Source organism: Paroedura picta, chromosome 12, assembly GCF_049243985.1.
Source record: "Paroedura picta isolate Pp20150507F chromosome 12, Ppicta_v3.0, whole genome shotgun sequence".
NCBI lineage: Eukaryota > Metazoa > Chordata > Lepidosauria > Squamata > Gekkonidae > Paroedura > Paroedura picta.
The window spans coordinates 50,941,348-50,954,828 of NC_135380.1; the positions used below are offsets into that span (position 1 = coordinate 50,941,348).

The following is a 13,481-nucleotide window of genomic DNA, read 5'->3' on the forward strand; positions in this document are numbered from 1 at the left end:
AAAGAAAAATATCCCATGTTTACATTGGTGTCCACTATTTGGTAACAAAAACAGAGATGTCACATCAGAAATTGATTTTCAGCCATAATGGATTCTGAAAAATCCAGCACTGAAATTTTTAGCATTGAGTTATCTTTGGTCCACCATTATCTTTGGGTTGTTCATCTGAAAAGGTCTCAGGAAATGATAGACAGAAAATGGGATCTTGTCCTCTGTGCCTGTGGAATAGGAAAAGGCAGTTGATTCAAGGCCACATGTTATTGGACTAATCCAGTTTGGGGCTACTGATTCCCCCCTCCTGCTAGTGAAATTGCAAGAGAAATAAAAGTCTACCTGCTGTGCTTTTTGAAACACATCATTATAAGCAAATTAGCAAACAATACATTTACACATTTGGTTCCTGGTTTGGGGAGACTGCTTTCTGCACTGAATAACCCAAAATGTTTGTGGTATTAAATGTTCCATTAAAATGCTAATTGTAGAGATGGAGGGGTGGGGGAAATGCTTACGGTATCAATATATTTTTGAAAAATAGAGAGGCAGTTTTTTACACAGCAAGAATGATGATATTGTATGTTCCTCAGCTATTTATATGTGTAAACCACACTACCTTATCTAGAAATTGATTGTGATTCACTGTAGTTTCTTTGATTGTGTATGTGTATGCATATTGTGAATGGTTTATTAGTTTTTAAGGTACCTCAGGAATAATTATAAAATAAGGCCACAAATTATTTTCATCTGATATTTAAAAACAATACAACTTTCAATCCCAGAGTTGTTGTCCTTTGGTTCTTCCTCCCCTGAAAGATTCCTCAGCTGGCTGTTTCTTTTTGTGATAAATGTGATGCAGGGACTAAAATATCAGACCTGGATATGGGAAATCCAGCAGCTGAAATAACTGGGAGGCCCTGCAGAAGTCTTTTGCTCACATTTCATATATCCAGGTATTCTATAATGCAAAGCCGTTTAAATGCTGGAGGTACTATATAAGAGTAAAGTCGTAACGCTAGCCATAGGTCATGCTTCCTCTCAGTTTGTCTTGAATCTTTTTCTATGGGGTAGAGTGACCTCCTTTCAGAGAAGGAATTTTAATTTTTTTCCCTAGTGGCATATAATTTATTATGTCTGATTTTCTGTTTAGTTTGCAACAGACTGGAGGCCTCCAAGGAATTGTGGGAGGAAGAAACCATTTGGGAATTCCTCCATCCCAATGAGCTACTCTGTAGGATTTGGTTAAGAATGTCCAGTTGATTTCCCTCGGATTCTCAGCTGCCATCAACATTCCAGGCCTTCTGAAGCATATTCAGTCCTGGTCAGGCTAACTTAGGGTGAGGTTTTCTTTTTGTTAATAATGAAGTACAGAATACTAAGCAGTCCATTTTTGCTGCTTTAGTGATTGTAATGGGGGTACAAGATATTTTACTATTAGGATAGATCTCTTTTTTTAAAAGCATTGGAAGCAATATATTCCATCATATTAATACTGTAAATGAACCCATGGGACGTTGGGTATAAACAAAAAAAAACTTTAATTTTTTAAATTTCTGAACTGCAGGACAACTTTACTTCATCTCCCAAGAGCCAGCTTCGGTGCAGTGGTTGAGTGGTGGCCTCTAATTTGGAGAACTAGGTTTGATTCCCCACTCTTCCTCCACATGCAACCAGCTGGGTGACCTTGGGTCAGGCACAGTTCTCTCAGAGCTCTCTCAGCCTTAACTACCTCACAGGGTGTTGTAAGAAGAGTAAGGGATGGCAGTTGTAAGCTGCTTTGAGACTCCTTTGAATAGTAAAAAATGGTATACAAACCCCAGTTCTTCTTCTTTTCATACAAAAACAATACTAATGGATTGTCGTCTGTTGTGTTTTGGTAGGCCCCAATCCCAGCAACCCACCCAGATTTCTTAATTTCTTTCCTTCCACTGAGCCTGCAACCTTTTCAGATAACCAGCCCACCTGTGGGTCTCCACTAAAACTGTCCTGACTTTCCCGAAGCGCAGTGTGTCAGTCCTTTCTCCCCCTTCTCCCTCCCCCGCCCCTTTCTTGGAAATGCCTAAATGGGCACTCTATGTGTATCCATTGCAGCTGAGTTTCCCCCCAGCTCGTGTGTGACAGAAGGACCTTATCTCCCATCCTCGTATCTGGTGGTAACAAAGTGTGAGCTTGTTTTCGTAACAGGCGCCCTGAAGATGTCTCTTTCCTACACTTGCCGAGACTCGTTCTCTGCTGCATGAATCTCCAGATTTGTCTCACATTAATAACTGTTACTTCAGTTTTCAGATAACTGTGTTTTTGTAAGCGAGGGAGCACCCACAGAGCAATCTTTGGGAGACTGACTGTACATAAGGAGCATTGCAGTAAGCACTACAAAGGCGCTGTTGTGCTCTGCCATAGTACAGCCAAAAATTCTCCTTCACAAAGCTAGATTTAAAGGGACTAGGTCGTCTTTTAATATCCCCCCATCCCTATTTTGATATTGCTTTCCTGTGTGCTCATATCCTTTAATAAGGCAATTTGTAGAGTAATATTGATACTAAAGGGTAGGGTACCAATAAAGTCATCATCAAAATAATGATCCTGAAATCTTGCCTTCATGGCTCTCTGCAGTTCTCAGCTGTGTGTCTGAACAGTGGTTGAGAGCCAGCATAGGGTAGTAGTTAAGAGTGGCCACCCCTAATCTGGAGAACCGGGTTTGATTCTCCGCTTCTCCTCCACATACAGCCAGCTGGATGACCTTGGCTAGTCACAGTTCTCCCAAAACACTTAGCTAAAGCTGTAGAATGAATAGGAAAATCCTGGTGTCCTATCATGTCATAGTTGCTGGGAGAGTTTCTGGTTTCACAGTTCAGCGATTTGGCCAAGGAAAGGGGCTCTGAACTAGCCAAAGGAGGGGGAGGGACTTTGGTAAAGGATTGCCAAAGATGGGCCAGGGAAAGCTGCCTTTGCCAGAAGCATGGAGCAGGTAAGGCCGGTCGCAATTGGTTCCACTGGCTAGTGTACAATTCCAGTACAACAATCGCTCTGAATAGGGTCTGACATTTGCTGTTTCCTCCTTCTAAATTTCTAATCCTATTCATAGCTGCAGAGTTTGGGGAGGTAAAAGAGGAGGGGGAAGATTCAGCAAAAGGGGGGAGAGGGATTCTGGGGCAGCAGGAAAGGGGAAGGCCACAAGGTCACACCTACTCAAGAGTTCTGCTCAGTAGGCAAAGATTCCTTTAGCACACTGTTGGCAGTAGGACAGATGCACAAGCAAATCCCTCTGTACATGCTGTTCAGAAATGATGGTATGTCTCCATCATCAGAACTGTGCAAGGACAAAGAATCTCACTGACTGGGAGGCAGCAAGAAGAGAGGAGAGCTTTAATGGGTTGCCAGGAGGCACAACGGTGCTTGCCTTTCCTGGAACCTGACAAGTATTGTTAGAAAATGGGCAGAGTCAAGTGGAGCTTTTGCCTAGAGAGACTTCTGATTGGCCATTAGAGGTTTGATTGACTGAGATGGCAGCTGCCACCGCAGCAGCACAAGCATCTTCCTTGAGTGACTAAAGTTATGCTGTGGCAGCCATTTTATGGTAGTCATTTTATGGCTGGCTGTGCCTTCTGCAGTAGCCGTATAGTGGTTGTTGTCATCTCACCACATCAGAATTCCAGAGGCATCTTCAGTCTCCAAAAGGTTGGGGACCCTTGAGGTAGAGCATGGGACTGAGGCACAAATCTTACCATAACTCAACGGTCGTCAAGTTGAGCACCTGACACCTAACATGCTTCCCAGCGTTTTGTAGTAACAGCTTGGTGTAGTGGTTAAGAGCGACAGTCTGGAGAGCCAGGTTTGTCTCCCTACTCCTCCACCTGCAGCCAGCTGGATGACCTTGGACTAGTCACAGTTCTGTTAGAGCTGTTCTCACAGAGCAGTTCTCTCAGGGCTCCCAGTCCCAACCACCTCACAAGGCATCTGTTGTAGGGAGAGGAAGGAAAGGCGATTGTAAGCCGCTTTGAAACTCCTTTGGGTAGTGAAAAGTGGAGTATAAAAAAACAACTTTTCCTCTTCTTCCTCAAAGTTAGGGGAGATGCTGCTGCGTAGCATTCTGAGCTGCTTAGAAGGGAGATCAGGTAATAAATAGAGCGGGAAGGTGTTTTATGTTGAGAGTGGTCTTTTTTAACCTTTTTACCATGGACAAACCCCTGAAAAAAGTTTCAGGCTTCAGGGACCTCTGGAGGTGGTGCCAGGCCCCTTTAGAGAGATGGGCACGGAAGGGAGATGCAGGAGCCATCAATCCATCATTTACCGTTTCCATTGTGAAGAAAGACACAAGGTCTGTGGAGCCAGGGGGGACGTAGGCTTCAGGGACGTCCATGATGTCAGCAGCCATCCGAACTTCTGGGAAAGGCTGTGGAACCCCAGCAGAGCTCTTGTGGAATCCCAGAGCTTACCGGATCCCTGGTTGGGAATCCCGGGCTGAGAGTTTGGCCTGATCTCCGAAAGGGATGATACTAGCTGAGCATTTTTTTTCTACCTTAACATTTCCAGCTTTCCTGTATCTTGTCTTGGCAAAAGATCATAGCTTGGCTTTCATCTACATTTCAGAGGCGGAGCAGAACTCTTGTTTGATGGCATTAGGAAGCACCAAGTGACTTTGCCCATCCAGCCTGAACCTTGTGAGTATTTGAGGATGTCCGTTTATCCCCCAAGCTAGGGGAATAAGCTGCTAGGACTTGGTACTGGTATCCAGCAGGTGCCATTCATGCACATGGTAATGTGTGGATCTCTGCCCCGAGGTGCCTGCAGGCTGGCTTTTTATCCAAGGCGGAGGTAAGGGAGGGAGAGGAATCGACTTTGCTCCAATCACACGTGCTTGGGCGTAGTTTCTTTTAGAGGCTCATGAATTGTGCCAAAGCCTTCACAGAAAATGTAGGATTTGAGGAGGAGGAGGAGTGCAAAGGGACTGAGAGGCGTGGCGGTGTGCAGGGTGTTCCAAAAAGCTGTCCTAGCCAATGGGAGAGAAAGGGCAGAGCCATGTGCAGGGAGCTTTTTGGGTGGCTACCGATGGCGGAACTGGAGGCGTGAAGGTTATGGGCAGATATATCCCAAATGATCTATGGATCTAACAGCGACATGTAGCCCCCATCTCTGGATATCCAAATCTGCGTATCTGGGCCACTGGACACTAAACAGATTTTCCTACACAAAGGCTACCAGAAAAAATATGATTTTTTTCTTTTAAAGCACCTTTGGGGAGATTTAGATTCCTCCCCCCCCCCGCCGCCTTTTGTAAGCTTTCGTCTTACAAAAACAGCTCTCTTATTTGTGTTTCAGAGCCAGAATGTGAAAAAGTTATGTTCTGCCCCACTGTGGCTGTTGATATGCTGTTTTGGGGCATAATTCCTGTGAGTTTGAAGCTGGAAACTGCAGTGTCTCCCTCCTACTTTAGATTAACCTAACCTCTGCGCTAACATAATGGTGCCAGATAGTTTTAGGCTGGAGTACGGTCTCCACTGGAGAAAGGGACCTGTAACACCCAGGGCTGGGCCCAATAGACCCACTCTCGTGGCGCGTGCCTCTGGAGCAAGAAGCCTCCCTTCCTGGTGCCCAAGGAAAGCACCACTGCGCATGGGACAAACCCTTGGGATGTGAACCATGCTAAGGGGAGGAGGTGAAGCAAAAACGAAGATTACAGGCTGGGGAGGGGACTGAGCATTGGTGGCTTGCTGAAGGCCAGTTTACAGCTCAGATTTGGGTCTGGGGTAAGGAGGAGAGGGGCTTCTCAAGTCCTCCTCTGTCTCTTTGCTCCGCCGCCTCCACAGGATCCTTAACCTCAGGAAAGGGTTCAATTGGCAGAGAAGCCGGTTCACTTTCCCAGCCTCTAGGCGGCAATTAGGGGACAATAGGATGCAAAAGGGAAACCTGCAATTAGGGGGGACGAGAACACACTTCTTGGTGCCCTTCGGGAGACAGGAGCAATGTGGCTTTTGCTGGGGCTGCACAGGCGGTGGAGGGGCGTGGTGGCCGAGCCGTGCTCTTGGGACTGCCTGCCTCCTTCCCTGACCCCTCCTGTGGCTCCCTGGCGAGAGCTTCACCTTCTCTCTTCAGCAAGCCAGGCTTTAACTCTTTAACTCTTCCCGGGGTCTTGGTGGAGAGCTGCCAACAGCGGGTTTGTTCTCTCCCTTCCACGGCTGTTGAGCATGGTGCATGGCACTTGCCGGACGACAACCATTGTAACATCTGTTTTAGTGGCAGTGGAGTGCCAGGCACTGGTCAGGCCCCTCCGCATGTTTATCTGGTTCTCTTCACTGGCGTAAATAACCATGACTGTGAAAAGGGCCCTCTGTCCAGTGGTTCCAGCTCCGGGGGCCCAAAAGGTCCTCTCTGAATCTCATTACCGGCCTTGGTCCGTCCTTTCTGCCCTCTGAAGCGGAGGAGGGTCACTTGCTGCTGCGGAAATCTGATGTCGCTGCAGGGGCTGATGACAAACGCTGTGGTGTCAGCCATGCCTCCCGGAGCGCAGGATCACTCGGTATCCCCTCCCCCACCCCGAGGGTTCCTTTTGCATTTTATTTTCACACCTGGTTTTGGTGATCTCCCTCGGCAGGGACTCCCACCGCACCTGCGCATTCCCTCTGGCGCTCGCTCTCCTGGGCTTGAGCAGCATTCTGCCTTCCTCCACCCTCTGCCTTGCACACCCCTGACACTGGAGTACTCAGCAGCTGCGCATGTGGGGACTTGCCCCCAAGGTCGGTCTGCGTTGACGCTTCACGGCGGCTTTATCCTCGAAGCCGTTGTTAGGAGTTACGCAGGGGTAGTCAAGCTGCGGCCCTCCAGATGTCCATGGACTACAATTCCCATGAGCCCCTGCCTGTGGGGTGGTGACTAGGTCTGAGGTGGTGATGTCCCCTTGCTTCAGCCACTGATCCTTCCTGGGAATAAAGAGGGAAGGCTGCCTCCTCCCTCCCGCTGCAGCATCCTTATTGTTCCCTTGCTCTTTTCACAGTGCTATGGGGGAGGGGGGCATTCCCCATGCATCAAACCAGCCAGCATGACAGGGGCAGTCTGGGGCTTGCAAAGAAGAACGCATCTCTGAAGCCCTGCCAGATCTCATGGCTTCTAGGCATGGCTCTCAATCTTTGACTTCTCCAACTGGCCAAGAGAAGTTGTTGACTCTCCCCAGCGACACTAAATTTGGAGGTCCCCACCACTTGAGCGGGCAGTGGGCCTGGACAAAGCGAGTGATGGACTCGCATGTGGTAGATCAAGATGGGTAGCTGTGTTGGTCTGTAGATAGTGGTAGAAAAGAGCGAGAGTCCAGGAGCCCCTGAAAGGCTGACAAAATTTGTGGCAGGGAAGGAGCTCTGGTGAATCACGGCAGCTACGTATCTGCAGAAGTGGATGGTAACTCGTGAAAGCTCCTCCTCTGCCCCAATTTTTGGTCACCTGTCAGGTGCTTCTGGACTCTTTCTCTTTTCATGTGATGTTGGAGTTGGATCCGGGTGGGGTAATCCTCATCCAGGGTCCATGGAGACACAGCTGCTTTGTCCACACCTTCCTAGGGAAAGGATGCTGATTCAGGGATTGCACATCTGCTTTGCATGCAGAAGGTTCCAGGGTCCGCCTCGGACACCTCCAGTTACAGCATCTCACATTTGTTGGGAAAGATCCTCCTCTGCCTGAGCAGCTGCCAGTCAGAGTCAATAAATGATGTGATTTCAGACAATGGTGGATTCTCCAGATTAAGATGTCATCCATAAATGGGCCAGCAAGGAAGGGTGTGCAAGGCACCTAGGCCTTACTTTTACCGCCTCTTTGATTCCCCCCTATCTAAGCCTCTTTTCCACTCCATGGCGTAGGCACACTTTTAGGTTAGGAGGACTGGATGCCCTTGCAGTGGCTGAGCACATGGAGTGTTTTCCCCCGAAGTCCCTATCCTGGTTGCCACCTCTGCCTTGCATCTGGAGTAACAGAGACCAGAGGGCGCCATCTTGTTCTGGATGCCAGCCAGGGATTACAGGTATCTGGCATAAAGAGCAGCTGCCTGTCGAACCCCATGCGGTCCCTTTTTCATTGGCTGACATCAATCTGGAAATAACACACTTTTGCTTCACCATATTTCTTGCCCTTGTGGCTTCTCTGTGCCAGGCTTTGGGACAGCCCTCGAAGGGGTGGGAGTTAATTAATTTTTTAATGTTTTAAAACTTTTGTTAAACATTTACCGGGTGATAGAACCATAAATGGTCACGTTGACCCACTCCTCCCCCCAAAAAATGGCCAATAATGGGCCAGGAGGGGGTGTGGAGGGGCCCCGGGCGGGCATGTCCCCAGCTCTGCTTCCCAACCCTATTCTATATGATCGCGCCACTTCTGGGATTTCTCGAAGACCAGAAGAATGTTTCAGGGAGTTCTCACTGATGAAAAAGTTCAAACATGCTTCTTGTGCCATTACAGATATGAGTTTTAATTGGCCATGCCATATTTTTAATGTTTACTGTTTGGTGTCTTATCTTGCATTTGTTTTTGACGTTGCTGAAGACCTTTGATCAGATGACTGTAATAATAATAATAATAGTAGTAAAAAAAGATATCAGTCATAACTCCGTACAGAGGTCCTGATTTGCACACCAAAGGTCCCAGGTTCACTCCATGGCATCCAGTTAAAGGATCTCAGGTAGCAGGTCCAAGGAAGTCCTTTCTCTGCTTGAGACCTTGGAGGGAGGCTGCCAGCCAGAGTAGGCAGTGCTGCTCTGCACAGCTCAACGTAATGGCTTGATATAAAGGCAGCTTCGTCCATCAGTGGGGAAATTAAGGTGAAACGGTTGGGGAAGTGGGTCCAAACACACCGGGAGCAATTTGATTGCATTGTAACTTGGGCAGATGTAGGTGGAACAGTTCACATAGGCCAGGTGGCTAAACTGGCTTTCCAGATGTCCAAGGACTACAGTTACCATGAGCCCTTGTCTTTTGGCAGGGACTCATGGTCATTGTAGTCCGTGGATGTCTGGAGAGCCACAGTTTGGTCATCCCTGATGTAAGTGATGACCAAAGATGGATTGTACCAGCCATGCCCCCCTCCATCCCCCCCCCACATGCTGGGCACAGCAGGGTTCACCACTGGGTGGGAAGAGGTCTCAGCGGGATCTTCCTTCCTTCCTTCCTTCCTTCCTTCCTTCCTTCCTTCCTTCCTTCCTTCCTTCCTTCCTTCCTTCCTTCCTTCCTTCCTTCCTTCCTTCCTTCCTTCCTTCCTTCCTCCTCTCGCCTTTCCTCCCTCCCTTCCCTCCCTACCCCCTGCCTTGTTTGTAGCCCTGACACCACCGCTCTGGAGGTGGCTGGGGAGCGTCTGCTGTGGTGGGGTGCGGGGGCTTGCGGGTAGGAGGTCCACAGCCCTTTAAACTGCTCAGCATTCGGTTCACACGGTTCACGGTGCCAGCTGTTCCTTTCTCCCCGGCCTCGCCCTCCCTTGCAGAAACTGTTTGCTGAGCCTGGAGCGCCTGTGTAAAATTGCTTTTCAAAAGAGCCACTTTCTGCTTAATTAAACAATGAGCCGCCCGGCCCTCTACACATCTGTAAAGCCCCTTCTGCGGACTCTTTATCCCACAAACTGCTCCATTCTTAGCGCCTTTCATTTGTAAATCTCTCCCCCCCCCCCCAGTCCTCTCTTCTCTGCCTTTTCTCCCTCCCCCTCCCCTTTCAGATGCAGGCAAACTGGGCATTTGAGTGCAGCTCATGGGCCTTGCCTACTGTAATATATATATATTTGTATGTATGTTGCCCGCCTTAGGAGGAGGGGAGGGGGAACCTCCAGAGTTCAGCACAATTTGAAACAGGACGTCATGGATCAGCTCGCCCACTTACGCAAAACGGACTAGGGGAATTAAAAGGGGAATTCAGATCCTGGTGGAATTTTAAATAAAGTATTTCACATATTCCGGAACTTTTAGTCTGTGTCCAGGCTGGCTCCTTCAATGTTTCCAGCCCTACTTAATGCCCAGCAGGCTGCGGCTTCCTGGGGCCGTATTGTGTGTATGGCTCAAAGTGTCGAGGTTACCTTTTCCAACCTTTTGATCATGGGGGTACAGCTGAAATATTTTTCAGGCTTCGAGGTACCTGGAAGTTATATCAGTTGGCCACTCTGCCCCAGATGTGAGAGGAGTCTTGGCTGGCAAAGGTTTAAATGGCAGGGATCACCCCCCTCCCCTTCCCCCCCCCCACCCCAGGCCCATCATTGTCCACTCTGGGAGGGTGCAGGTCAGCCTACCCAAATAAAGGTAGATTAAAAACAACAACAACTTTCTTTCCTCTTCACATGGAGCCGGAAATGGCAGGCACGGGGTAGGAGGGCTCTCCCCAGCCGCCATTTTGCAGGGCCATCCTTGGAAGACTCTGGGCTACTTAATGGTGTTTCTGCTGCCCAGTGGGCGGTGGAATGGAAATCCTCCCCCCACATACGGATCACTGGAGATTCCTCTCCTTCCCAACCCCCACTAAGTGGGCCCCACGTGCTTCCAAGCCTCTCTGCGCAGTTTCAAGGCCTGCCGGTGTGCTTCCAAGAAAGGGAACCGGGATCCTTAGAATGCTCCTGCAAAGTGTCTCCAAGTTCCATCCAACACCCGATGACCCCACAGGGCACACAAATGGCTGCCTGCCGCCTGCCTCTGTGTCGCAACCCTGGACTCCCTTGATGGCCCCCATCCAAGAACTAACCAGGGCTGACCCTGCTGAGCTTCCAGGTGAGGACAAGTTCAGCCTAGTCTCAGCCAGCCAGCACTGTGGAATTTGCAATTCTGCTAACATAAAAGTATATTTCACTCGAGATTTTTTTCTTTACTATTTTGGCCCAAATGCAACTACCGTATTTGCCGGCGTATAAGACGACTGGGCATATAAGACGACCCCCCAACATTTCCACTCAAAATATAGAGTTTGTTACATTACACTACAGAACTATGGGCCACTATGGGCAGCTCTGTCTATCCCAACTGAAGTGCCCCCGGCGTATAGGGCGACCCCCCCCCACTTGGAGGCATGTTTTTCAGGGGGGTACAGTAGTCTTATACGCCAGCAAATACTGTATATTTCTTATAATGTGGCGTGACTATAGTTTTGTTTGCACAGTTACTCTCCTTTTGTCCACTCTGCGGCCCTACAATGCAGGCCTCTGCTTCCAGTTTGCAAATAGGCCTCTGAATTTGTGAGTGTTGCTTGTTCGCTCAAGGCAAAGGGTGTTCTGATGGAGATTTGAACCCAGGTCTCCCGCTCGCTAATCAATACTCGGCTGAAGAGTGAGTGTGCATTTTAATGGCCTGCCGGATTGGCGGTGGGTTGCGTCGGGCGGCAGCGAGGGCTTTGTCTCCCGGCTGGGCTCTGCATCTGTGCCGGAGGCCTTGTGGGGAGGGGAAGGGGGGAGGCTGATATGAAATATGTCTCGTCCCAGAAGGCTACGTCCCATTAGCATAACTTGCATGCCATCTCCTTGACCGTGACAGATGCCAAACCACCGTTGGGTGGAAAAAGCATTTCGCTCGAGCCTGTGTGCGTGTTCAGTCATTCCCCAGGGAGAATCACGGGAGGGGAGGGTCCCAAACTCGGCCGTCATTTATTCCAGGGACCCGTGGAGATGTCCGGAGAGGTCCTCCATGTCCTCTTCTCATTACCCCCTCGCCCAATGCACAGTCGTGCGTCTTTGTCATTTCTACGTGGAAGCCTGCCACCAGGGAGAGGTCTTTTTGCATTTATTTCGGAAGGGTGCAAGGCCAAAATCTAACCAAACTGCCCTGCCTGTCTGTCAGGGTGATTCTCTCCCCCCCCCCACCTGTCCCCTCGCTTCACTCATAATTCAGCCGTCTGGGTCAGACGTTGGGCTGCGGGGGGGGGGTAGGCCTCCTGGTGTCAGGGTTGTCCTTCCCTCACACCCACCACCCTGGCAGATGAAGAATAAGTCATCTATCACTCAAGCCCTCTTCTCATCCCTGGCGGTGGGAATAATAGAAGAGGAGCTGCCCCAAAGAGGTGGGTTTGTGTGTGGAGGGGGAGAGAAAGGGGGGGTTTGTCATGACTACCGGCCAGGGGCTGAGAATGCTGCTGGGGTGATGCTTGGCCGGAGCAAGTGACCTCAGCAAATTGGAGCTGGGCCACGGTCAGTATGATAAATGATCTCATTCTGGGGGGGGGGCAGGGAAATGGGAGGCAGTGTCAAAAGCACAGAACCCCGGGGGGGGGGTCTTGGTAGGGCTCACGGCCTGTTTACCACTTTGATGCCTGGGTGACCGTTCTGCGTACATCTTATTTATTACCTGGTCTCTTGAGAGGTGGGTTTTTTCTTTTCTCCTGCCCCATCTTGCATTTCTATCCCCCTCCCCACAAAACACTGCCTCCAAAATGAGATTAGTGCCTTGGCTAATCCCCCCCCCCCCAACCAGGTCTATCTGTAAAAGTTTTGGTATTAACTGGAAGCAGGCAAATTCTGACTCGTGCTGTGAGCCGGGGAGGGGGGAGATTTTTTTTATTTTACTTGTTATTAAATGTATAGGCTGCCCCTCCCTGTGATCAGATTCAGGGTGGTTTACAGCGTATTAAAATTCAATTTAAAATGCAATAAAAACAATACCATTCTTGTATCTATCTCCCCCCCCCCCCCAGCATTGTGCTCTGCCAGCACCAACCAGTTGGTGGTCCCTGACCCCAACGAGGTATGTCTGGCCTCAAGCAGGACTGGGACATTTTCTGTCCCGGCTCCCACCTGGTGGAATGAGCTCCTGGAACACATCAGGGCCCCGTTGGAGCTGGCCCAGGGCCCCGCAGGGCCTGCACGAGGGAGCTCTTCGGCCAGGCCTTCGGTTGGGGCTAACTTCTATTGGGCCCCACCTGCCCCTATGGCTGACCATTTACCCCCGACAGTGGGTGATCCAGATCATCATTAGATGGGAAGAGGCTCAAGAGATTGGGCCGCTAGCGCTGAATAGTTTTAAGTAAGAAATTGGTTTTTAGCTATTTTAGTTTAATTACAAAATTTAAATTCTTTGTATAAAGGTCAAGGTATTTCCTGTGCAAGCACCGGATCATGTCTGACCCTTGGGGTGACGCCCTCCAGCGTTTTCATGGCAGACTCAATACAGGGTGGTTTGCCAGTGCCTTCCCCAGTCATGACCGTTTACCCCCCAGCAGCAAGCTGGGTACTCATTTTACCGACCTCGGAAGGATGGAAGGCTGAGTCAACCTTGAGCCGGCTGCTGGGATTGAACTCCCAACCTCATGGGCAGAGCTTTCAGACTGCATGTCTGCTGCCTTACCACTCTGCGCCACAAGAGGCTCTATGTATATGCATACATAATGGATTCAGATTCAGAGTACCCCATGCCAGTTCATATAAAAACCAAATAAATAAGTAAACCCATTAATACCCCATGGTCCGATTTCCTGCTGCTTCCTCATGTGCTCAGTGTTGAAATCTTTTGGAGAGGGTGGGACGGGGGCCCATGGGATTTAATTTGCTTGTTCTG

At 49.4% G+C, this 13,481-nt stretch overlaps 1 protein-coding gene across 1 annotated transcript in view; it reads left to right on the forward strand.

Annotated features, from left to right (window-relative positions):
- URM1 (ubiquitin related modifier 1) overlaps window positions 1-13,481 on the forward strand; it is a 33,241-nt gene that overhangs the window by 1,422 nt on the left and 18,338 nt on the right. The window contains exon 2 of the mRNA XM_077305318.1: window positions 4,585-4,655. Coding sequence (XP_077161433.1) covers window positions 4,585-4,655 — 71 coding nt within the window. The remainder of the gene's footprint in view (window positions 1-4,584; window positions 4,656-13,481) is intronic.